Genomic DNA, 26,570 nt, shown 5'->3' on the forward strand with positions numbered 1-26,570 from the left:
CAAAGCAGTTGGCTTCAAAATTGATACAAGTCACAAAAAAGAAAGTTATTACATGTATACATTCAGTTGAACAGTTGTTATGATTCTGTTAGTATAAGCTGCAGCAGTCATGCAAATTTCCATGCTATATATCTTCACCTGTTATGGACAACAGAAATTAGACAAAAGGGACTACCTAATATTTTCAGCTGTTTATAAAAGCACTGAAGCTACTTAACTGATCAACTAATTCAATCTGAAAACCAACACATATAAAAGAGGCATTTAGTTGGATCCATAGTTACATACCCTACTCTTTCTATGTAGTCCAGATCTGTTGGAATACCTCCATGACCGCATGAGTACTTATGACCTTTTTCTGCTGTAAGTTTGCTATCTTGTTCCATAGACTTATCTCTCTCCCCTTTGTCTAAAGACTTTCTGTGGTTATTTTTTGCAGAAGATGTGTGAGAGTGTGATGTACCATTGTGAACAATTCCATTAGACATTGCAGAATCATTCTGTGATGTATGACCTACAGAAGGATTGAAAAGAAATGTAGACCTTAAATAACCAGACTATAGACTGATATAAAAAGCATGACAGCTTCCCATGAAAATGATGAGGTGAATAAATGCACACATTATTTGGCCTGACACAGTACAATGCATATTCAGAAATACTGTTTATCCACAGACCCATTAAAAAGTAATACTACAGTTACACAGATATATTAACACTGAAATAGCTTCTCTAAGTGTTAAAACCCATTAGCTATATCCCAACGTAGGATGCTGTTACGGAACAGAATATGAAAGTATCCAGCTGCAATGACATAGCCACAATAACACAGAACTTTTAACACAGCATCTGACATGGAAGTAAGCCAACAGTACAATTTAAATTTATAACATTTAAATAACTATTACACTCATGAACAGTTTGTGGTCAAAATAGCAGCAAACCACCCTGAGAACCATTTGATTAAAACATGAAATTAAAGCCCAAATAATAGGCCATCAATCACCATAACATCTTGGATGTAGATGCTACAAAATTGCATCACATCACACACAAAAGGATGAATAGAAAGCATTCCAGAGACTTCTCAGTGAAATAGGGAAGTTTGTGTAAAGTGTGTAATTAGTCTGGTGGTGGTACAGTTTCGTTGTTTACACCCACTTCCTTAACTTCTAAGCAAAGGTTTTTATTATTATGTACTCATTAGCCTGCCTTCTTTGTGCTAATTAAGTGAATCAAAGTATAAACTTATTTTCAAACAAATAACCTCATATCACATTCAAAAGTATATTCCCTCTCTCTCTCTCTCTCTCTCTCTCTCTCTCTCTCTCTCTCTCTCTGTGTGTGTGTGTGTGTGTGTGTGTGTGTGTGTGTGTGTGTGTGTGTGTGTGTGTGTGTGCAGGCTGGTGGACTGAGTACACCTAAATGGATTATTACTCGTTTTTCTCACAGGGATTAATTCACTTTTGTTTGTGTAATTTATTCGTCTTTGAATATGCAGTGTCAAAGCTATAGCCAGTGTATAACATTCCAAAGCATCTGGGTAAGCAGTGTGTGCCATAATGCACAACTACTGCTACATGCACGAAAATTCACAATGGGTACCAATGGCCTTCCTTTTGCTGAACACCATACACTGCATCTCCAATGCCTTGCTGTTACAGCTTGAGAGATTTTTGCATTCCCAGTTTTATTCTCATGCAACACTTCTATTATTTTTCACATTATATTCATCTGGCTAAAAGGTATTTTAGGGTGTTTCACTTCTCTATAACATTTCCTTACACATTAAATAAAGGAAAGGAAACACAAAATAGTAAACAGTATTTATACTAGCTTTCAAGCTCTTGCTCTTTCTCTACTAGAAGTACACACATTCACTCACACACAACCACACAGAGACCCAAAGCCATCTAACCATGGTATTATGGTGTTTGTAACAATATTATGAAAATATTTCATAATATTGTTACATTCTGTTCTGGATTTTCCATTGTACTACAGTGTTTGGGTGTCTATGTGGTTGTGTGTCAAGATGTGTACTTCTACTAAAGCAATATTGAGAGCAATAGCAAGATCTTGACAGCTAGCATAACTCCTGTTTACTGTTGTGTGTTTCTATGCGGCACAAATCAGTCACCTATAGTTCAGTGGTTGCCTTTACTTTACTTTACTTTACATATTATTCCACCCAGGAATTTCCCTTGGTGTTATACATTTCCTAATGGTAACAAACCACTGCTGTCAGCAGTTAAAGATAAATTTCAATTTATGCTATCTTAGTCATGAATTTTGCTACAACCATTATACTGGCATACTGCTTCACTGGAACATACAAACTCATTGCATCTCTAATAAACAAGTTTTGAAACTTCATTAAGTTCTACAATTCAGTTTTCTTCCCCAGTGATGTTCAAGTGGCAATAGTGTGGATTTTATTTCCACAATCTGTAAATAAGAAAACAACCTACACAGTTTTTAATTCATTCACAGGCAGAAACAGTAAAAGAATAGCAGTGATAAATACTTAAATCTTCCAATTTGACCGTTACATATGGCGAGCTCTACAATGATGACCCCCCCCCCCTTTTTTTTGGTACCCACTTGAGGGGAATTACATATTGGCAAACAGTTTCCTCACTGACAATAAAATAACGTATCGAGAGACTTCTGAGGATAGAAACCTTTGTTTATATGAAGATTGATGTCAAAAATCTACTGTGTGCAAGTATTGTTTCTAGCTGATACTGGAGAGGTAAGTGTAACTACATCCAAAACAACATGTGTAAGCACAACAAAAATTCTCAAATGTAATAAAATGGGTAACAGTCCACAAAACCCATATGCCACATGAGTCTGAATAACAAAATGCAAATCCCCTGAAAGATTTGTAGATGAGCAATAATGTAAAACATGTCAACAAAAAACCAGTTCTTCAAAATACAACTGGACAGATAAAAAATCGATTCACCAAGTGGTGGCAGGAGAACACACACATAAATGGTATTACTTACACAAGCTTTTGGAGCCAGTACTCCTTATGGCTGAAGGGTTGAAGGGGAAGGGAGAGCAGTGAATGAAAAGGACTAGTGGGGTTTAGGAAAAGGGGTAGAATCTGGAAAATTCATCCAGAATTCCAGCTCAGAGGAGACTCACCGGATGGGAAGCAGGGACTGTTTCGTTCTCATCCTGTTCGGTAATTCCCCCCTGACCTGGGGTTCTGGGTACGTAATAAGATTTTTATGTGTGTTCTCTTGCCGTTGCTTGGTGAGTAGACTTTTTATACATCCAATAATGTAAAACAGTTTTATTTGTAAGAAATAATCACTATAATATATACTTGCACACATTAGCAGAGAAAAAACAATGAAACAGATAAAAAAATTACCGGTCTTTTGAAGCCAGGGAAAGACAACAGAAAACAAGCAAATGTTGGAAGGGGGGGTGGGGGTAACAGAGAAAAAGCCAAAATACGAGTATATTAACTGTTTTAATGGTAAAGCGGTATCTCTGGTCTCTGTGATGTTTATTTTCTGTACAGCTTCTGGTGAACTGAATGTCTTAACAGTACATCTGATTCAGTTTTTTTGCTGAGCAGATATCAAAACAAGACTGAAGAAGTATAGTGCCAGAATTAACAATATAACCTAGCTCAAAATTGAAATGAGCATCTGATCAATATCTGAGACAGAAATCAGTCACCATTTGATGGCTGATGAGCACTTATGTTAAGGCCCATTGACTTTTAACCACCACTATTTAACAACAAAAATAATCAAGTTTTGACTATATAATGTAATTGGATAGACAAAAAAATCTACTCACACGTGGCAGCAGGAGAAAACACACACACACACACACAAATGGTTTTACTCACGCAAGCTTTCGGAGCCAGTGGCTGCTGCTCCTAGCAGAAGTGTTGAAGGGGAAATTAGAAGGGTGAAGACAAAAGGAGCTTAAGAGGTTTAGGGAAAGGGGTAGCATTTGGATTACTAGAGCCCCAGGTGAGTGGGGCCTACCGCAGGGGATAAGAAGGAAAGAGACTGTTGGGGGCTGTACCAGACAAGATTTGAAAATCTGAGAGCTTAAAAGTGGAAGACAGGGTAATGCACAAGGCAGAGATTACTGCTAAAAAATGGTGCACGAGTTAATAAGAGTGAAAAGTTGAGTGTATTGTTTGTAACAGAGGTAGGAGGGGGACGGTAAAAAATAGGCAGGTCAGAAAATGAAAGATGTAGAAAACTGAAACAGTGTGAAGAAAGGAGTTGTTACTGTGAAGAAATGCCAATACAGAAGAAATTATCGGAAATTAAGGCCAGGTGGTTAGCATGAACCAATGAAATGTTGTAATGCTAGTTCCCACCTGTGGAGTTGTATAATTGGGTGTCTGTGGGAAGAATCCATGTGGTGTGTGTGGTGAAACAGGAACTGAGGTCATGACTGTAATTTGTAGAGCATGCTCTGCAACAGGATATTGTGCATTGTCAGTATACACCCTCTACCTATGCCCTAACTGATAACTTGGTGATACTCAAGGCAATGTAAAACATTGACAGCAATTATCAGAACCCCTGCGAAGGGGAGACTTACAGGATGGGATGAGAACTCTGGGTCACTCTATCCCTTTTCCCTTCACTCCTCTTACTTCCCCTTCACCCCTTTTGCTGGAAGAAGGAGCCACTGGCTCTGAAAGATTGCGTAAGTAAAACCTTCTGCTGCTGCTTGGTGAGTGGATTTTTTATCCATCCAATTACATTATGTTATAAAAAACAATGTGTGACAGTAGAAATCATGTTGGCATTAACATCATACTACTTTCTGGTGAAAAAGTAACAACTGGTTTCGGCAACTGGATAAAAAATTTTCATTATCCACTAGTGAGCACTAGTGAGAAATGTCAATGGGTGCACTCAGACATTTTTCACTGCCATACACCACAAACATTAAGTGGATAATCAAGTGCTTATCAATTATTTCTTTCACTAATTCAAAATATTCTTAAAACTATAGTTTTTTCAGTAACTAAACCAAAACTCCTCAATACATACTCAACTATAATCACGCTTCAGTCCTTAAAAATGCACTTTCGGCTCCACAATAAATATTTTGTACATTATAATGGGAGGAAATAATACTGTACACACCAGTGTTCTCACAGTGGTAAAAACTAATAAAATTTTTACAAGCTTCCAGCTCTGTCAAGTGCATAAATGACTACAAACTTTTGAATGAATGCTCCTTGACCACTGTCAAGTGGTGAGGTTGCTGCTGCTTTCATCCTTGTGTAGCAATGCTACTGCCAGTGATGTCCCTGGTAGTCCAATGAAACATATGAAACATAATGTAATGTTTTCATTGTGTGCCTGCCATGCACTCTTTAGAAGGTGTAAGTAAGTAGGTGTGAAATGAAACAGAGATGAAGTCACAGGTGATAGTGTTGAATAGAACCAGCAACCAACTGGCAGTCAGCAACAACTTGATGGCCACAGAGCACTTATCTGAGAGCTCAATGATATTTAACAACTTGGCACAGCAGAAGCTCTAGCAAATTTTATAAGAAACAAAGTGCGAAGGCAGAAACCATGTTGGCATTAACATCTTGATGCAACAAGCACATGTCACTTAAATGAGGACTATCCTCCCTCAAATGCTTCCAACTTTCCCAAAGTAGTATTCTGGGGCCCATGCCACTCCTGCTGCAAATCACTAGCCATATACGTCATATTATTGTTAAAGATTCATGGCCAAAACATACAACATGAATTCACTCTACTTATCCTATCCTACATCTGCATTTACATACAAATACATAGTCCACAAGCCACTGAAAAGAGTTAACTGACATGTATTTCACATCAATATTAGCAACCTTCTGCCCCCTTCCCATCATACATTGAGTGTGAGAAGAATTATGCCTACATGCCGCAGTACAAGCAATAATTGTTTTATTTTATTGATGCCCAAAATGTAAAGCTGTGCTTGACCCAAATATTGGCTTGACCACCACAGTGCGACGTCGTCGGACCCGGTATGCCATTGACATTGTCCGACCTTTGAAGTTATGTACACAGCAAACTATAAGGGAGACCTACAAACTGACATGTAATGCGCATTTCCCAAATTTAAAAAAATTCTTGCCAGAGGTGAAAGAAGCAATAGGAAGATGAGGGTTTAACATCCAAGATTACGGTTTAACATCCAAAATTAGGATTTAACATCCTATTGACAATAAGGTCATCGGAACTAAGTTTGTAATGGGGGAACAGTGGAGAAGGAATCTGGCCAAGTGTTTTCAAAGGAACCAGATTGGCATTTGTCTTAAGTGATCTTGAGAAAGCAAGGGAAACATTACTGAGGGTTGTTGGGCCATGATTTTAACTGCCATCTCCTGAATATGAGTCCAGTGCCTTAACCAGTGTACCAAATCACTCAGCAAATGAAGCAACAAATGACAGGAAAAAAATGTAGGACCAACTGATGATTGAACCACAGATCCACTAACACACATCAAGACCCCTATTTGAGATGTACAATGGTAGCAACATAATTTCTGTGCACTCTTCCCTGCGTACAAGTGTTCTACATTTACATAACACAAGAACAATGTGGCTTTTTGTCCAAGGATTCCGTTTTAAGTTCCATGAGCATCCCAGTTACATTTTTGTATAGTTTATAACCAAATTATTATACTCCTGCATTTGTTCGATGTCTGCTACCATTTCTACTTCATAAGGAATCAAACACTAGAGCAGTACTCTAGAATGTGTTGCACCAGTGTCTTTTATCAGTTTACTTTACAAATGCACTGCACTTTATCTGGACCCTTTTGGCAAATTGTTGTGACTCACCGATCTTTCAAAGCGCCACCGCGCAGTTACGCACGGCCTCTACAGGCGGCGCTGTCTGCTAGCCATGTAGCAGCAGCGCCACCTAAGCGGCCAGCCAGCCAGCGGCCGCTAGACTTGGACTCAGTTACGATTTGACTGTTAAAGTGTACACACATCTTACTCTGTTTACTTGATCTGTGACTCTTATGTATTGCGTTTTCCTTGAAATATATTTGTTCAACTTGAAGTTGTTACACAAATCTAACTCTTCATTATCTTTGCTACTACTGATTTTATACATTCATCACATTTCATATTGCTTTTTTGGTATTACCTTCAAATATTTAACTGATATGATCAACACAAGAAATTTACCATTAATCACTTGTCACCTGCACACACAGTCCTATCAGATACAGAACCACTTCTCAAAGTGACCATACCAGATACCAACTCCACTGCAACAACTATACAACTTTTTGTTTGGGTATGACCACAAACCTGCTGTCAATATGCATGAATGGTGACTGCTAAACTGTGGCCAAGGACAAATTGGATCACCCAGTAGCAGCATATAGGGCTGCTTCACTACCTGTATCATCTCGATTTCCCTCTTCCCTTCAGCCCCCAACACCATCATCTTTGGATTGAATAATTTGAAACTTGCTCTCTCCAGCATAGCCTTGGATTATGCAATCCCCCTTGTCTCGCTGCTAGATCACGACCTACAGCCAGCCCGGACCCTCCACAGCTTTGCCCCTTCCCTCACTCTAGCTTCTTCATAGTTCATCTCATTCACTTCATCCATAATCTTCCACACCAATCGGATGTCAGTACATGACTATGGAGCTGTGTGCCCATGGATTTCCTGAAGAATAAGAGGTTATAACCTGAAGTAGTCCTTGTGTGTCCATCAATCACCACTTCATTTCTCCAGCACACAATGCCAAGTTCTCACAGTAATGCCATCTTACACCCCAAAATTTCTGGTACATTGAAAATTAGGACAGAGCAGAGAGAGACCTCACAATCTTGCTTGTTTTGTTTCCTTCATTTGGGCTCCACATCTTTTACATAGTAACTTGTGCATTTTTCACTATGCAGGATTCTTTTCAAAAGCTAAACACTATTACCATTGTTAGAATATTTATTTTTTCTCTAAAAATATTTAGTGCCGCACAACATTAGCAACGATTATAACAGCAGCGAATCTTATCACTTTGCTGCAGTATTAATTTCATTTAGTCTGAGAATAAAACTGACTTACCAACAAAGACACAGTTCAAAGATTGGACAGCAGCTAATGCTGACATCTACTGAAGCATATTTTGGTAGTTTCATAAAATTTATAACAACATGCAATTTCATAACATTTGTACACTAACATGAACGAGATATTTTGCCAGTATTTCAAAAGAATGACAGACATAATTCAGTTCCAATAGCAATGTTGACTTAAAATGACAAGAATAGGTTGTAAGGAAAACAAAGCACAATCCCCCAAGCAAACATGCGACATACGCATCACTTATCATTAATGCCAAGTCAAGCAATGTCGATACACTTCAAATCCCTCACAGCAGGCATTCCTTTAGTTTCTTGGTGGACATGTCAGTGTAACTCAGAAATACATAGTTCCTTTTTACTACCTATAAAATAAAGAAACATTTTTTGTAACACTTGCACTTATCAGAACTCTTTCTGCTACACTGGAGTTGGATGTAGTTATAGCTTTTAAATTAATTCGCACATTCATGCGCCAAATATTCCATTATAACTGAACTTATAACTACGTACTTTACTACGATCAGTATCAACAATCAGATCACTATTACTCTTTGTACCTCAGATACTATGTTGTGTTCATGTATCAACGAGAGTAAAAGAAACAGTATGAGGCAGGCTCTGTCTTAGAGCAATCATCTGAGGTTACATTCTGCAATAATTCTCTACAACTTAATTTGAAAAACACATTGTCAGAATACGAACATACTGGTTGTTATAGGTGCTCCAGGAAATAAGCACTAACCCATCAAGGGATTAACAAAAACAACAAAAAAGTAAACAAAAATTTAAAATAATCTCTGGTCTACTGAAGAAAATGAATAACTGTGATATATTTTTCTTCCTACTACTGTGGCACCAACTTTTTTGTTCTGCAGAACACTACGGAAATTTCTTTCTTCTAAAACTGTGTGTTCTTTGCTTTTGGTTTATGCATTATCTTTGTGTTTCTTATTGTTTTTTCCACGTTGTAACAAAGTGCGCCATTCTTTAAAGTACAACAAAGCGTAAAGTTTATTTCTGTAGTACACAATATTGGGCTGTTTCCACCTTGAGACCAACATATGAGGCTTATGAGGTGTAACTCCAAAATAAATCTCCACAGGATCAGATTCAGGAACACACTGTGAAAAGACCTTAATGCGGGTTGTGCCAGGAATTCCACAGAATACACGTTATTCCACCACAGACTAGTCAAAATAAGAAAAGCAAATAAAAATTAAAAATACAGTAAACCTGCAAAACAACATACTATAAAGAGAGCAGAGGTGACCGATTTTGATTGTGCGAGTTGCTTGGGTTACGCGTGCAGTAGCACAGAAGCCAGCTGGCACTGCACTGATGGCACGCACATGGGGCATGGTGGGTCCACTTGGTGAGGCTAGGAGCACACAAAGTATCAAACTCCACTCACTGTCAGGACATGAGGTCTTCACTGCAATGCAGCGCTCACAAAGAATTATGTAGCATCGAATATGTTTGGGTACATGCAGCACAAACCATAGTAACTTACAGTAAAGCACATTGCACATTCTTAAAGAGGAGAAAGAAGCAATGCAGCAGATATATAGATTTTCAGCGCATAATTAATAACAATTGTAATTTTATACCGACAAGATAGATCAACTCACCAGTTTGTAGAACTCGTCAATACACATTGATTGAGTGTATACATGTTTGACTGCAGATGTAATTATCCAGCAAGAAGCAATTTATTTTGATAATTAGCTTAATAAATAAACTAAAACAGTTTTACGATCCTCAGACAGTATGTGCTGGCAAACAAGCACATACATGTCACCTACAACTTTTAAATAATAACAACTGTATGTTTATTTTTAAATTTTAATTACTTATTCAATATTTGGTGTAGTTTTGTATGGTTAGAGATACATGAATTCCAACCGTAGCAGTGAAAAGAGTAGGCCATTTCCTCTAAGAATGAGCTGTCATAAATGTGTATACAATGATTATTCAAGGCACAGTGAGCAAATTGACCACTGCCATTAAAATAAGTGTTTATTCAACTATGATTTGTGAGCAAATTACTTAACACGAATATGTGGTTTTTTTTTCCCCCCCCACATCCCTCTCATGAACCATGGACCTCGCCGTTGGTGGGGAGGCTTGCGTGCCTCAGCGATACAGATAGCCGTACTGTAGGTGCAACCACAACGGAGGGGTGTCTGTTGAGAGGCCAGACAAACACGTGGTTCCTGAAGAGGGGCAGCAGCCTTTTCAGTAGTTGCAGGGCCAACAGTCTAGATGACTGACTGATCTGGTCTTTTAACAATAACCAAAACGGCCTTGCTGTGCTGGTACTGCGAACGGCTGAAAGCAAAGGGAAACTACGGCCGTAATTTTTCCCGAGGGCATGCAGCTTTACTGTATGATTCAATGATGATGGCGTCCTCTTGGGTAAAATATTCCGGAGGTAAAATAGTCCCCCATTCGGATCTCCGCCCGGGGACTACTCAAGAGGATGTCGTTATCAGGAGAAAGAAAACTGGCATTCTACGGATCGGAGCGTGGAATGTCAGATCCCTTAATCGGGCAGGTAGGTTAGAAAATTTAAAAAGGGAAATGGATAGATTAAAGTTAGATATAGTGGGAATTAGTGAAGTTCGGTGGCAGGAGGAACAAGACTTCTGGTCAGGTGACTACAGGGTTATAAACACAAAATCAATTAGGGGTAATGCAGGAGTAGGTTTAATAATGAATAGGAAAATAGGAATGCGGGTAAGCTACTACAAACAGCATAGTGAACGCATTATTGTGGCCAAGATAGATACGAAGCCCACACCTACTACAGTAGTACAAGTTTATATGCCAACTAGCTCTGCAGATGACGAAGAAATTGAAGAAATGTATGATGAAATAAAAGAAATTATTCAGATAGCGAAGGGAGACGAAAATTTAATAGTCATGGGTGACTGGAATTCAGTAGTAGGAAAAGGGAGAGAAGGAAACGTAGTAGGTGAATATGGATTGGGGCTAAGAAATGAAAGAGGAAGACGCCCGGTAGAATTTTGCACAGAGCACAATGATTAAGATCATAGCTAACACTTGGTTTAAGAATCATGAAAGAAGGTTGTATACGTGGAAGAAGCCTGGAGATACTGACAGATTTCAGATAGATTATATAATGGTAAGACAGAGATTTAGGAACCAGGTTTTAAATTGTAAGACATTTCCAGGGGCAGATGTGGACTCTGACCACAATCTATTGGTTATGAACTGTAGATTAAAACTGAAGAAACTGCAAAAAGGTGGGAATTTAAGGAGAAGGGACCTGGATAAACTAAAAGAACCAGAGGTTGTACAGAGTTTCAGGGAGAGTGTAAGGGAACAAATGGCAGGAATGGGGGAAAGAAATACAGTAGAAGAAGAATGGTTAGCTTTGAGGGATGAAGTAGTGAAGGCAGCAGAGGATCAAGTAGGTAAAAAGACGAGGGCTAGTAGAAATCCTTGGGTAACAGAAGAAATATTGAATTTAATTGATGAAAGGAGAAAATATGAAAATGCAGTAAATGAAGCAGGCAAAAAGGAATACAAATGTCTCAAAAATGAGATCGACAGGAAATGCAAAATGGCTAAGCAGGGATGGCTAGAGGATAAATGTAAGGATGTAGAGGCTTATCTCACTAGGGGTAAGATAGATACTGCCTACAGGAAAATTAAAGAGACCTTTGGAGAAAAGAGAACCACTTGTATGAATATCAAGAGCTCAGATGGAAACCCAGTTATAAGCAAAGAAGGTAAAGCAGAAAGGTGGAAGGAGTATATAGAGGGTCTATACAAGGGCGATGTACTTGAGGACAATATTATGGAAATGGAAGAGGATGTAGATGAAGATGAAATGGGAGATATGATACTGCGTGAAGAGTTTGACAGAGCACTGAAAGACCACAGTCGAAACAAGGCCCCGGGAGTAGACAACATTCCATTAGAACTACTGACGGCCTTGGGAGAGCCAGTCCCGACAAAACTCTACCATCTGGTGAGCAAGACGTATGAGACAGGTGAAATACCCTCAGACTTCAAGAAGAATATAATAAATCCAATCCCAAAGAAAGCAGGTGTTGACAGATGTGAAAACGACCGAACCATCAGTTTAATAAGTCATGGCTACAAAATACTAACGCGAATTCTTTACAGACGAATGGAAAAACTAGTAGAAGCCAACCTTGGGGAAGAACAGTTTGTATTCCGTAGAAATGTTGGAACTTGTGAGGCAATACTGACCCTACGGCTTATCTTAGAAGCTGGATTAAGGAAAGGCAAACATACGTTTCTAGCATTTGTAGACTTAGAGAAAGCTTTTGACAATGTTGACTGGAATACTCTCTTTCAAATTCTCAAGGTGGCAGGGGTAAAATATAGGGAATGAAAGGCTATTTACAATTTGTATAGAAACCAAATGGCAGTTATAAGAGTCGAGGGGCATGAAAGGGAAGCAGTGGTTGGGAAGGGAGTCCGACAGTGTTGTAGCCTCTCCCCGATGTTATTCAATCTCTATATTGAGCAAGCAGTGAAGGAAACAAAAGAAAAATTCGGACTAGGTATTAAAATCCATGGAGAAGAAATAAAAACTTTGAGGTTCGCCAATGACATTGTAATTCTGTCAGAGACAGCAAAGGACTTGGAAGAACAGTTGAACGGAATGGAGAGTGTCTTGAAAGAAGGATATAAGATGAACGTCAACAAAAGCAAAACGAGGATAATGGGATGTAATCGAATTAAGTCGGGTGATGCTAAGGAAATTAGATTAGGAAATGAAATGCATAAAGTAGTAAATGAGTTTTGCAAAATAACTGATGATGGTTGAAGTAGAGAGTATATAAAATGTAGACTGGCAATGGCAAGGAAAGCATTTCTGAAGAAGAGAAATTTGTTAACATCGAGTATAGATTTAAGTGTCAGGGAGTCGTTTCTGAAAGTATTTGCATGGAGTGTAGCCATGTATGGAAGTGAAACATGGACGATAAATAGTTTAGACAAGAAGATAATAGAAGCTTTCGAAATGTGGTGCTACAGAAGAATGCTTAAGATTAGGTGGGTAGATCACATAACTAATGAGGTGGTGTTGAATAGGATTGGGGAGAAGCGAAGTTTGTGGCACAACTTGACTAGAAGAAGGGATCGGTTGGTAGGACATGTTCTGAGGCATCAAAGGATCACAAATTTAGTATTGGAAAGCAGCGTGGAGGGTAAAAATTGTAGAGGGAGACCAAGAGATGAATACACCAAGCAGATTCAGAAGGATGTAGGTTGCAGTAGGTACTGGGAGATGAAGAAGCTTGCGCACGATAGAGTAGCATGGAGAGCTGCATCAAACCAGTCTCAGGACTGAAGACCACAACAACAACAACAACAACAACAACACATTTTTAAGACTGTATTATTGGATAAACAGATTGCAAATGAGGCCCGTGACTGCATAGATTTGTTAAGGGTACTAAATGCTTGGTATTTCCATGACAGGGTGGACTGTACTGATAAAAAGGTGACATCCAACTTGCTCATTCACACTTGTTTGGAATGAGGCAAGACCAATGCAGGTCTGAACAGTTGATGTTGCAGGCCTATCAGACTGAACATATGTTATTGGCTGTGAAGAGAGAGCTAAAAATCCATTTATGAACAAGTCTGCTGGTCCATTCCACAAGAGTAGTTGTTATCCTCAGAGCCAGCATCAGTGACACCACAAGCATATGTGCATTCCACAGTCTCATGAGACATGCTTTAAGAGAAATTTATTGAGAAGCTCTCAAGTGTCTTGAGACACGCACACACTTTTCCATACCTAGATGGAATCTTCACACAACTTACTGCTCTAGCACTAGTGTTACAGTGGTCTTGTTGAACACAACATGTCTGACATTTACATGATTAAGGACGGGATATCACTGGCAACAGAAAACGACAACAGCCAACAGCAATGTGTTGTATGCGCCATCTAACAATTAATTAACTGTTAGCATTCTGAACTGAAGTAATGCCATTATTCTTGAAATTTTGTAATGCTATCAGATGCCTAAGCACACATTTATTTATTTATTCATTTACTGACATTACTCCATTAATTTATCTTTCTCTCCTCTCATATTTTCAATATATTCTACTGCAGCACTCTGGCTGACTTTCAATTTAATTCTTCTCCCACATTTTAAGCAATGCAATGAAGAGTGTCACATCGCCATTACCTTCTCTGAAACTCAAGAATTATAACTTGCCAGATAAAATGACAAGAGAATTTGTTTATTTCATGTCCGAAAGAGTTTTGTGCAAAATGCTGGTACATTCCGTTCCTGTACAATTCTTTATAGTAACTCAGTAACAGAGTCCTAATATATAATTGAAGCATTTTCAGCTGCATGTTACATAACACATTTTACAGGGTGGAATGTAACAAAACCAGAGAAGGAAAGTTGCTACTCACCACATAGTGGAGATGCTGAGTCGCGATAGGCACAACAAAAAGATTCACACAATTAAAGCTTTCGGCCATTAAGGCCTTTGTCAGCGGTACACACACACACATGCACGCACGCACACACGCGCACGCGTGAAAATGCAACCTCTAACATGCCACACATCGTGAGTAAGTTTACGTATTCAATAATGAGGGCTGCTACATTCAATCGTCTGCTAGTTGTCTATAGGTCATATCAGTATTTCTTCTTTATGCGAATATAATAACTTTGTGGCCTTAAATGTAGAAAGAGGGTCATTCCATACCAAGTGGTCTAATTTTGAAAAAGTTCCCGCACGGCCGTCATGGATTTTGCTGACATTTTGTGTTCCCAATGAACAATGGTAAAGTTTTACTTTGGACAATAATACTTGCAGAGATGTAGTCATTTGTTAGAACCCATAGCACAGCTATCAATAGTACACTCTTGAGTTTTTGGCAAATTTGGGACATAACACTCCGGCAATATTTTCTTGAAAGAAACAAAAGTAGGCCATATTGTACAACTTTGTGTGTTCTTTCAAGTAAAATAATAAAAAAAAGATTTTCTGAGTGATTTGTTTATGGATCATTTGAAACAAAGTCGGCCACAGAAAATGGGACACTAAAATAAAAAAAAAGTTAACTTTAGCTTCTTGTATTACCGGAAGTAATTATGGGATATACCTGAAGCTTCACACTTAATTACTTGCCAATACATGTCCTTAGAATATAAAATTTCATTCTCCTATTGCGTTCCAATAGTTTAAAAATTGAGGGCAAACTTCACAATTTTTCCAAAAATGCCAATTTTTGGCATACTTTGACAAAGAAAAATCTTCTGCAAACTCTTTTGAACTGTTTTTATTATAAAGATCTTGTTCTAAACCACCTAAAAACTATATTTGGTTCTGCAACTTGAACATATAAGGCTCTTAACAAGAATAATGAGGTGGAGGTGCAAGGAAAATGGGCCCATATTCAGATGGTATTCAAATTATATCTGACATCGCTTTTCATTTTCCACAATCATTTATTGCTCACTATGGAAGATATTGAAAGTCCCTGGAAATGAGCTCAAGTTAGAAAAACTGCAAGTAAGTGGTCTATTTGTTATTTTCAAGACATCTCTACAGCGTTCAGAACAACAAAATTCTTTTTGTAAGAAATAAAACTGAATAACAAATACATTAAAAAGAATGATTTCTCTTTTTCGTGGCTCTAATAATTATGGTAATCAAGTCTGAAAAGGGTGATCTTTTGGGTTATGTCTTATCAAAATTTCTTCCCAGACAACGCCACCCATCAGTGATATCATCTAGCCAGCAGCATAGTTTTCCTCAGTACATTCTACAGCAAATTAATGACAACTGTAAAAAAATTCAAGTAGCTTGAAGTAAACATAAGGTTAGGATCCCAAAAGAGAGCTCTTCTAGCTTTGGTCTCTGACACTTACAGAAATGTATCATTGGCTTGGGATCCCGTGTAAAGAAATCTTATCAGGTTTGGGAGGCTGTGATACAGAAACTCACCTGTGGCTGCTGTTGCACAATTATCAGGTGAGGCCCCTATGGTAATGGGAATGCTGGTTTTCTCACTTTAAAAGGAACCAGCAGTGATTAAGCCACCAAAGATGATACCAATAGATTTGTACAATTTTTCATGTGTACACTAATGGTCCACATTAACTGCAAACTATGCTAACACAAAGTATGCTATACCTTAAAGCAGAATTAAACTACAATTAAACTAGCACGTCAATAGTATTACACAATAAAAAGACATACTAGCAATTCTACATACCATGAGTCCATTCCAAAAAACGTCAGTAAGACTGGTGTGAACTTCACCAAAATTTACGTTATGTGACTGCTACATGTATGAAGTGTGTTGCCGCTATTATGCAACAATTTTACATCATGATCTCCACTGCCTTGGTAACGCACAGTTAAACTGTGAAGTTTATAACCAGTTTGATTCTGCAGTTATAGAAGAAAAATGGACTGAAATATGTCACGATAATTTGTGACAACGGACATCCCTTTTTTGAAGTTTTTCGAGTTGTTCAGGCTTTGTCACACTTCCTAGTCATCAAGAGTTTTGATACTGCCTTCTCCAGAGAGTAATAAACAATTGCAGAACATAACATATGTCCAACTTGAGTAGAATATAGAATATTTTTATTTGCCTTTCAGTATTTTTCATACAATTGGCTTCGTCAAAGTTTACAATGTAGTACAGTTAATCACAATAAACACTTACATACATAGAATTATTTAGCTTATTTAAGAATTGAAAACATTTCTTTATCACTTATTAAAAGCTTATATTATAAGGAGTATTTCCTAGGAATTCTTCAATTGTATAGAATTCACTGCATTTTAACTAATTTTGCAATACACTCTTGAATTTATTAAATGGGGCTGTACAAGCTGAGTATGGTAACTTATTGAAAAATTTTATGCCCAAATGTTTATAGTTATTATGGACAACAGAAAGGAAAATCCAACAAGCGACTATTTCTGGTATTGTGTGGGTGTACATCACATCTCGTGCTGAAGTTGTCTAGATTTTCTTTAGCATACATTAAACAGTTATATATGTACATGCTAGGTACTGTCACTACACTGAGATATTTAAAGTGGTTTCTGCAGGAATCTCTGGGTGCTAATCCTAGTATACATCTGATGGCCTTCTTTTGCCATCTGAAAATAAATTTAGCCCCTGAGGAATTACCCCAGAGCAAAATTCTATGTACTCCAGATGGGAATGGAAGAAAGCAAATTACGAGTGGAGTAACAGCTGTTTGCTCACACTGTTTTTCAATTTGTACAATAAAAAAAGTACACGGGCTAGTCTGCTGGATAGGTGACGGTGTGTTCTTCCCAGGAGAGTTTTTGGTCTATGTGCAGTCCAAGTAGTTTCACTGCTTTATTTTTACTTTTTGTAGCTTTTAGGTTAAAAATTATTTCTTCTGTTTTTGTACTGTTTATGCACAGTTGATTCGGCTGACACCAGTGACTAGTCATTTGCATTATTTCTCTGTTGTTATCCAGCACAGTTTGTAAATTGTCACCTGAGGTTATTGGTGTCATATCATCAGTATACAGTATATTAAACTTCCTGGCAGATTAAAACTGTGTGCCCGACCGAGACTCGAACTTGGGACCTTCGCCTTTGGGACCTTCGCCTTTCGCGGGCAAGTGCTCTACCATCTGAGCTACCGAAGCACGACTCACACCCGGTACTCACAGCTTTACTTCTGCCAGTACCTCGTATCCTACCTTCCAAACTTTACAGAAGCTCTTCTGCGAGCCTTGCTGAACTAGCACTCCCGAAAGAAAGGATATTGCGGAGACATGGCTTAGCCACAGCCTGGGGGATGTTTCCAGAATGAGATTTTCACTCTGTAGCGAAGTGTGCGCTGATATGAAACTTCCTGGCAGATTAAAACTGTGTGCCTGACCGAGACTCGAACTCGGGACTCAGATGGTAGAGCACTTGCCCGCGAAAGGCAAAGATCCCGAGTTCGAGTCTCGGTCGGGCACACAGTTTTAATCTGCCAGGAAGTTTCATATCAGCACACACTCCACTGCAGAGTGAAAATCTCATTCTGGATACAGTATATTCTTACATGGTATATAATTTGAGAAATTGTTAATATAGACAATGAACAGGAAAGGCCCAAGAACCGAGCCTTGGAGTATTCCTCTTTTTATAGGGAGTACTGCTGATCTGTGTTTATTTGCAAATACAAGCTGTAACCTGAACCTTCCTGGCAGATTAAAACTTCATGCCGGACCAAGACTCGAACTCGGGATCTTTGGCTACCATGTGAGTTACCCAAGCACGATTCACGCCCCATCCTCACAGCTTTACTTCTGCCAGTACCTCGTCTCCTACCTTCCAAACTTTAAAGAAGCTCTCCGGCGAACCTTGCAGAAATAGCACTCGTGAAAGAAAGGATATTGCGGAGACATAGCTTAGCCACAGCCTGGGGGATGTTTCCAGAGTGAGAATTTCACTCTGCAGCGGAGTGTGGGCTGATATGAAACTTCCTGGCAGATTAAAATTGTGTGCCGGACCAAGACTCAAATGAGGGACCTTTGCCTCTGTCTGGCACACAGCTTTAATCTGCCAAGAAGTTTCATATCAGCACACACTCCGATGCAGAGTGAAAGTCTCATTCTGGAAAGCTGTAACCTGTTGTTTAAATAAGATTTGAATAAGGTGAGTGGTATATCTTCAATGCCATAGTATTCTAACTTTTTAATGATTATGACATGAGACACTGAATCAAATGCTTTGCTTAAATCAATAAGTGTTCCAGATATATGCAGCCTCTTTTCATATGCTTCATATACATTTTTCACCAAAGCTTCAATTGCTTTTACAGTTGATGGTGAGACCTGAATCCGAATTGATGTTCATTTAATAGTTTGTAGCTTTCAAAATAGCTGTATAGCTGCATATGCATGCAATTTTCTATTATTTTGGATATGACTGCTGCTACTGATATGGGTCTGTAGTTGCTTGAGAGGTTTTTATCAGCTTGTTTATACATAGGTAGTGTAACTGTGAGCTTAAGACATTTTGGATAAATTCCTTCATCTAGTACTCTGTTTGACAGTGAGAGAAGTGGCAGTTTGGTTTCCTTTGCTATACGCTTTATGATGAAATTACTGAGCCCATAATAGTCTTCTGTTTTGGAATTGCTTAGTTTGTTTATCGATTTGAAAATGTCATTTAGGGTGATAGGAGTCCAAGTAAATTTCTCACTAGTCTGTTTTGTACGGATGAGTAGTGCTTTTGCATCTATGGTAGAATTACTGAGTGGAGTGGTAGTGGCACTATTTACAAAATAATCATTGAGTGTATCACAGTCGATAGGGATGTTGTTTTCTTTATTGATTTTATTAATTTCCTGTTTTATGACATTCCAGGCTGCTTTACATTTATTTTTGGAATTCAAAATGTATTGATCATTTGCATTGCACTTAGCCCCTTTTATTTCTGATTAGTAAAGTTTTCTCATATATATGTGCTATGCCTTGTCTTTATCACTTTTATTAGACTTATCCTTCAGAATTAGAAGTAGTATCCTAAGTTTGTTAAGTTTTGGAGTGTACCACTTGTTAGTAGGACATTGCTTATGTGTATTATTAGGATGTTGTCTTTCGGTTACAGTGGAGCACATCTTTTCTACAATGTGCTTTATTTCGGAGAGGAAAATAGTAAAGCATTTATCAGTTGCCTTATTATTGTTGTTATTATTATTATTATTATTATTATTATTAATTTTATGAGACCAATCAATTTTCTGTAACTCATTAATGATGTTGTTTACACTGGATTCTCCTAGAAGTCTATATGACACTTGTCTTTCTTTAGTGCTGAGTTTTGAATTTTCTATCCGAAGCCATAGTCCTGCATGATCTAATATTCCTAATTCTATTACGTCACATTCAAGAGTATCTTTATATACATTACTAATTATGTTATCAAGACATGCATTTTGTCTGGTGGGCTTTTCATTAAGACAATAATAGTTCAAAGAATTAACCATATAGATAACATTTTTCTTCTTTGCCCTTATATATTTCTTAATATCACCTAGAATTATAATTTTATGTTGTTTATATTTGGACAACTGCAAAATTAGTGTGTTAATTTTTTCTATAAATATTATTTCATCAGATCTTTGAGTTCGATACACTGACATAATTACAATTTTTTGTGTGTGTATTACCATACCAGCTACTTCAAATATGCCTTCAAGGCACATTTTGCTAAGGTCTACTACTGAATAATCTAAATCTAATTTGCTTTTAACGTAGATTGAGACTCCACCATGTGAAATGCTTCTTCTGCAATAGATGGTAACTAGCAAATATCCCGGAGGAACACGCAAGTCTATTTCAGACTCTTTCATCCAGTGTTCATTGATACACAATATACTTCAGTTAATTTTATCAAGCCAGAAATGCAGTTCATTGATTTTACCACGAAGTGATTGCACATTTATATGTAGAAGGAGAACACTGTTATCTGCACAGAAAGGTATTTTGATGTCACAAGGTCTTGTATGTTCATTTATTTTCACAGATAGATCTAAAACAACACAGTTATCTGAACTGATTACTTTGCTGCAGTTTTCCCTTAACGTGGTTTCTACCCTTCCTTCCCTTGTAACGCTGTGTTGCCTAAAAAAAGGAGGTCCATAAGTTTCCCCAGAAATAGTGTCTTTTAAAAACTAGACAGTTGCGTTCTTGAATTTCATTTATAATTTTGCTTATCACGTGACAGAGAAATTTTTTACCCTGGTAATTCAGATGCTCACTGTGTTCAGTGTGCAGATTTTTCGCCAGTCTGTTAATATCTACTACATTGCATTTTGCATAAGTAGAGCATAATTGTTTTATTCTAGTGTTGGTTTTGTGGATTTCTTTATTCACACACGCATAATACATAAGGTCATGTCTATGAGGTATCGTCACAACAACAGTGTTTTTCCATCATATTTACGTTTTAAAAAATCCCGCAAACCTGTTATGCACTTTCCGGCTTCATTATGAGCTACGTCGTTGGCACCTGTCACACAAACAACGATACCACTGTTTTTCAGTGTATTCCCGTGTTCTGAGACACCTTCAATAACGTTTTTGGTCAACGCGCCGGGTTTCACAATGATAGTTGCACGAAAATCCGTATTCACTTCCTGTAAAATAGTAGCTAGCTTTCTCCCGTGATTGTCCGCTAGAAAAAGCACATTGCATTTTTTTGCCTGCTGCCTACGATTGTCAGTGATTTTGATTTTACCGTTTGCCATATTTTAATACCACAGGAATATGGTCCCATTTTCAATGCACCTTCACCTAGTCCATATTTTAAGGCCTTATATGTTTGCATTGCACAACCAAACATAGTTTCCGAGATGGTTTAGGACCTGGTCTCTCCAAGAAAAACAGTTAACAGAATTTGCAGAATATTCTTTTGCAAAAGTGGACCAAAACTGCATTTTTTACATTTTTTTAGAAAAAACTGTCAAATTACCCTCAATTTGTACACTACTGGAAAGCAGTATGAGAATGAACGTGCACGTTTCAGATATTTTCCGCAATTATTCCAGACATATATGAAACTGAAATTCACTTTTTACCCGGAGCAGATATTGCGTTGGCCGACTTGCTTCATATTATCCATATGCATATAGCTCAGAAGACTTTTTTTGTATTATTTTGATTAAAACAGTGCAAGGTGCTGTACAAGGTGACCTAGTTTTGTATCTTTCAAGAAAATATAACTGGAGATATTATGCCTCAAATTTGCCAAAACTCATGGATGTATTGTTGATAGCTGTGCTTTAGGGTCAAACAAATTACTGCCAATATATGTATCAGGAACTACTGAATTAATGGTTGTGAAACTTTACTAATGTTCACTAGGAGCATGTGTGATTGTTCATGCAAAATTTCATCAAAATCTGTTAAGGTCATGCAGGAACCTCCAGACCACATGGCAATGACCTGAGGCTTTTCTGTCCCAACACTGTAATTATATTGTATGCAGTACATATTCCGTGGGGGAAATATATATATATATATATATATATATATATATATATATATATATATATATATATATATATATATATATATATATATATATATATATATATATATATATATATATATTTTAGTTCTAATAGAGGGAAACATTCCACGTAGGAAAAATATATCTAAAAACAAAGATGATGTGACTTACCAAATGAAAGTGCTGGCAGGTCGACAGACACACAAACGAACACAAACATACACACAAAATTCAAGCTTTCGCAACAAACTGTTGCCTCATCAGGAAAGAGGGAAGGAGAGGGAAAGACGAAAGGATGTGGGTTTTAAGGGAGAGGGTAAGGAGTCATTCCAATCCCGGGAGCGGAAAGACTTACCTTAGGGGGGAAAAAGGACGGGTATACACTCGCGCGCACACACACACATATCCATCCACACATATACAGACACAAGCAGACATCTCACAAGCAGACATATTTAAAGACAAAGAGTTTGGGCAGAGATGTCAGTCGAGGCAGAAGTGCAGAGGCAAAGATGTTGTTGAATGACAGGTGAGGTATGAGTGGCGGCAACTTGAAATTAGCGGAGATTGAGGCCTGGTGGATAACGAGAAGAGAGGATATATTGAAGAGCAAGTTCCCATCCTCGGAGCTCGGATAGGTTGGTGTTAGTGGGAAGTATCCAGATAACCCGAACGGTGTAACACTGCGCCAAGATGTGCTGGCCATGCACCAAGGCATGTTTAGCCACAGGGTGATCCTCATTACCAACAAACACTGTCTGCCTGTGTCCATTCATGCGAATGGACAGTTTGTTGCTGGTCATTCCCACATAGAATGCTTCACAGAGTAGGCAGGTCAGTTGGTAGATCACGTGGGTGCTTTCACACGTGGCTCTGCCTTTGATCGTGTACACCTTCCGGGTTACAGGACTGGAGTAGGTGGTGGTGGGAGGGTGCATGAGACAGGTTTTACACCAGGGGCGGTTACAAGGGTAGGAGCCAGAGGGTAGGGAAGGTGGTTTGGGGATTTCATAGGGATGAACTAAGAGGTTACGAAGGTTAGGTGGACGGCGGAAAGACACTCTTGGTGGAGTGGGGAGGATTTCATGAAGGATGGATCTCATTTCAGGGCAGGATTTGAGGAAGTCGTATCCCTGCTGGAGAGCCACATTCAGAATCTGATCCAGTCCCGGAAAGTATCCTGTCACAAGTGGGGCACTTTTGTGGTTCTTCTGTGGGAGGTTCTGGGTTTGAGAGGATGAGGAAGTGGCTCTGGTTATTTGCTTCTGTACCAGGTCGGGAGGGTAGTTGCGAGATGCGAAAGCTGTTGTCAGGTTGTGGGTGTAATGGTTCAGGGATTCCGGACTGGAGCAGATTCGTTTGCCACGAAGACCTAGGCTGTAGGGAAGGGACCGTTTGATGTGGAATGGGTGGCAGCTGTCGTAATGGAGGTACTGTTGCTTGTTGGTGGGTTTGATGTGGACGGACGTGTGAAGCTGGCCATTGGACAGGTGGAGGTCAACATCAAGGAAAGTGGCATGGGATTTGGAGTAGGACCAGGTGAATCTGATGGAACCAAAGGAGTTGAGGTTGGAGAGGAAATTCTGGAGTTCTTCTTCACTGTGAGTTCAGATCATGAAGATGTCATCAATAAATCTGTACCAAACTTTGGGTTGGCAGGCCTGGGTAACCAAGAAGGCTTCCTCTAAGCGACCCATGAATAGGTTGGCGTACAAAGGGGCCATCCTGGTACCCATGGCTGTTCCCTTTAATTGTTGGTATGTCTGGTCTTCAAAAGTGAAGAAGTTGTGGGTCAGGATGAAGCTGGCTAAGGTAATGAGGAAAGAGGTTTTAGGTAGGGTGGCAGGTGATCGGCATGAAAGGAAGTGCTCCATCGCAGCGAGGCCCTGGACATGCGGGATATTTGTGTATAAGGAAGTGGGTAACAGATTGGGTAAGGATTCCAGGCGTTCGAGAAAGTGGTTGGTGTCTTTGATGGAGGATGGGAGACTGCATGTAATGGGTTGAAGGTGTTGATCTACGTAGGCAGAGATACGTTCTGTGGGGGCTTGGTAACCAGCTACAATGGGGCGGCCGGGATGATTGGGTTTGTGAATTTTAGGTAGAAGGTAGGGGTGCGGGGTGTCGGTGGGGTCAGGAGGTTGATGGAGTCAGGTGAAAGGTTTTGTAGGGGGCCTAAGGTTCTGAGGATTCCTTGAAGCTCCGCCTGGACATCAGGAATGGGATTACCTTGGCAAACTTTGTATGTGGTGTTGTCTGAAAGCTGACGCAGTCCCTCAGCCACATACTCCCGACGATCAAGTACCACAGTCGTGGAACCCTTGTCCGCCGGAAGAATGACGATGGACCGGTCAGCCTTCAGATAACGGATAGCCTGGGCTTCAGCAGTGGTGATGTTGGGAGTAGGATTAAGGTTTTTTAAGAAGGATTGAGAGGCAAGGCTGGAAGTCAGAAATTCCTGGAAGGTTTGGAGAGGGTGATTTTGAGGAAGAGGAGGTGGGTCCCGCTGTGACGGAGGACGGAACTGTTCCAGGCAGGGTTCAATTTGGGTAGTGTTGTCTTGGGGAGTTGGATCATTAGGGGTAGGATTAGGATCATTTTTCTTCGTGGCAAAGTGATACTTCCAGCAGAGAGTACGAGTGTAGGACGGTTAATCTTTGACGAGGGCTGTTTGGTTGAATCTGGGAGTGGGGCTGAAGGTGAGGCCTTTGGATAGGACAGAGGTTTCGGATTGGGAGAGAGGTTTGGAGGAAAGGTTAACTACTGAATTAGGGTGTTGTGGTACCAGATTGTGTTGATTGGAATTTTGAGGTTTTGGTGGGAGTGGAGCTGGAAGTGGGAGATTGAGTAGATGGGAGAGACTGGGTTTGTGCGCAATGAGAGGTGGTTGAGGTTTGCTGGAAAGGTTGTGAAGGGTGAGTGAGTTGCCTTTCCGGAGGTGGAAAACCAGGAGATTGGATAGTTTTTTGAGGTGAAGGGTGGCATGCTGCTCTAATTTGCGGTTGGCCTGTAGGAGGATGCTCTGAATAGCCGGTGTGGATGTGGGAGAGGAAAGATTGAGGACTTTTATTAAGGATAGGAGTTGACGGGTGTGTTCATTGGCTGAGTTGATGTGTAGGTGAAGGATTAGGTGGGTGAGGGCAATGGATTGTTCAGTTTCGAACTGGTATAGGGACTGATGGAAAGAAGGGTTGCAGCCAGAGATGGGAACTTTAAGTGTGAGGCCTTTGGGGGTTATGCCAAATGTCAGACAAGCCTGGGAAAATAAAATATGCGAGCGTAATCTGGCTAGGGTGAAGGCATGTTTGCGGAGGGAATGTAAATAAAACTTAATGGGGTTGTTGTGGGGGTGTTGTGAGGGTGACATGGTATTGAAGGTGGAAAGTTTAACATGAGGTTGAAATGAAAATGAAAGATAAAAATATATGGGGAGAGATAAAGGTGAACAAGAAAGCAACTGGAGATCTGGTATGAAAAAAGGCGAAAAAGTGTTGGTTGAGTTGATCCTGTGGTGAACTTGGGTTGGTAGACAGCGATGTGCATAAAGGTTAGGTGGTTGTGTTGCCGCTAAAACACGTTAAAGGACGGAGAAATTCGGGAAAATTTCGAAAAAACGTATTAAAAGGAGTGGTGTTGTGGTGAAAGTTACGAAAATGGGGCTAAAAATTGTCTGACGAAGAAATAATGAAGTTAAAACCTGTGGGGAGCGGCTAAAATGATCAGTGATGTGCGAATGGTGTCCTCTCCCATCTACTCAATCTCCCACTTCCAGCTCCACTCCCTCCAAAACCTCAAAATTCCAATCAACACAATCTGGTACCACAACACCCTAATTCAGTAGTTAACCTTTCCTCCAAACCTCTCTCCCAATCCGAAACCTCTGTCCTATCCAAAGCCCTCACCTTCAGCCCCACTCCCAGATTCAACCAAACAGCCCTCGTCAAAGATTAACTGTCCTACACTCGTACTCTCTGCTGGAAGTATCACTTTGCCACGAAGAAAAATGATCCTAATCCTACCCCTAATGATCCAACTCCCCAAGACACTACCCAAATTGAACCCTGCCTGGAACAGTTCCGTCCTCCGTCACAGCGGGACCCACCTCCTCTTCCTCAAAATCACCCTCTCCAAACCTTCCAGGAATTTCTGACTTCCAGCCTTGCCTCTCAATCCTTCTTAAAAAACCTTAATCCTACTCCCAACATCACCACTGCTGAAGCCCAGGCTATCCGTTATCTGAAGGCTGACCGGTCCATCGTCATTCTTCCGGCGGACAAGGGTTCCACGACTGTGGTACTTGATCGTCGGGAGTATGTGGCTGAGGGACTGCGTCAGCTTTCAGACAACACCACATACAAAGTTTGCCAAGGTAATCCCATTCCTGATGTCCAGGCGGAGCTTCAAGGAATCCT

At 39.5% G+C, this 26,570-nt stretch overlaps 1 protein-coding gene across 1 annotated transcript in view; it reads right to left on the reverse strand.

Annotated features, from left to right (window-relative positions):
• Positions 1–26,570, reverse strand: part of LOC126263172 (macoilin-1) — a 153,376-nt gene that overhangs the window by 70,326 nt on the left and 56,480 nt on the right. Inside the window, exon 7 of the mRNA XM_049960219.1 lies at positions 289–514. Coding sequence (XP_049816176.1) covers positions 289–514 — 226 coding nt within the window. The remainder of the gene's footprint in view (positions 1–288; positions 515–26,570) is intronic.

The sequence above is a fragment of the Schistocerca nitens genome, chromosome 6, assembly GCF_023898315.1.
Source record: "Schistocerca nitens isolate TAMUIC-IGC-003100 chromosome 6, iqSchNite1.1, whole genome shotgun sequence".
Taxonomy (NCBI): Eukaryota; Metazoa; Arthropoda; class Insecta; order Orthoptera; family Acrididae; genus Schistocerca; species Schistocerca nitens.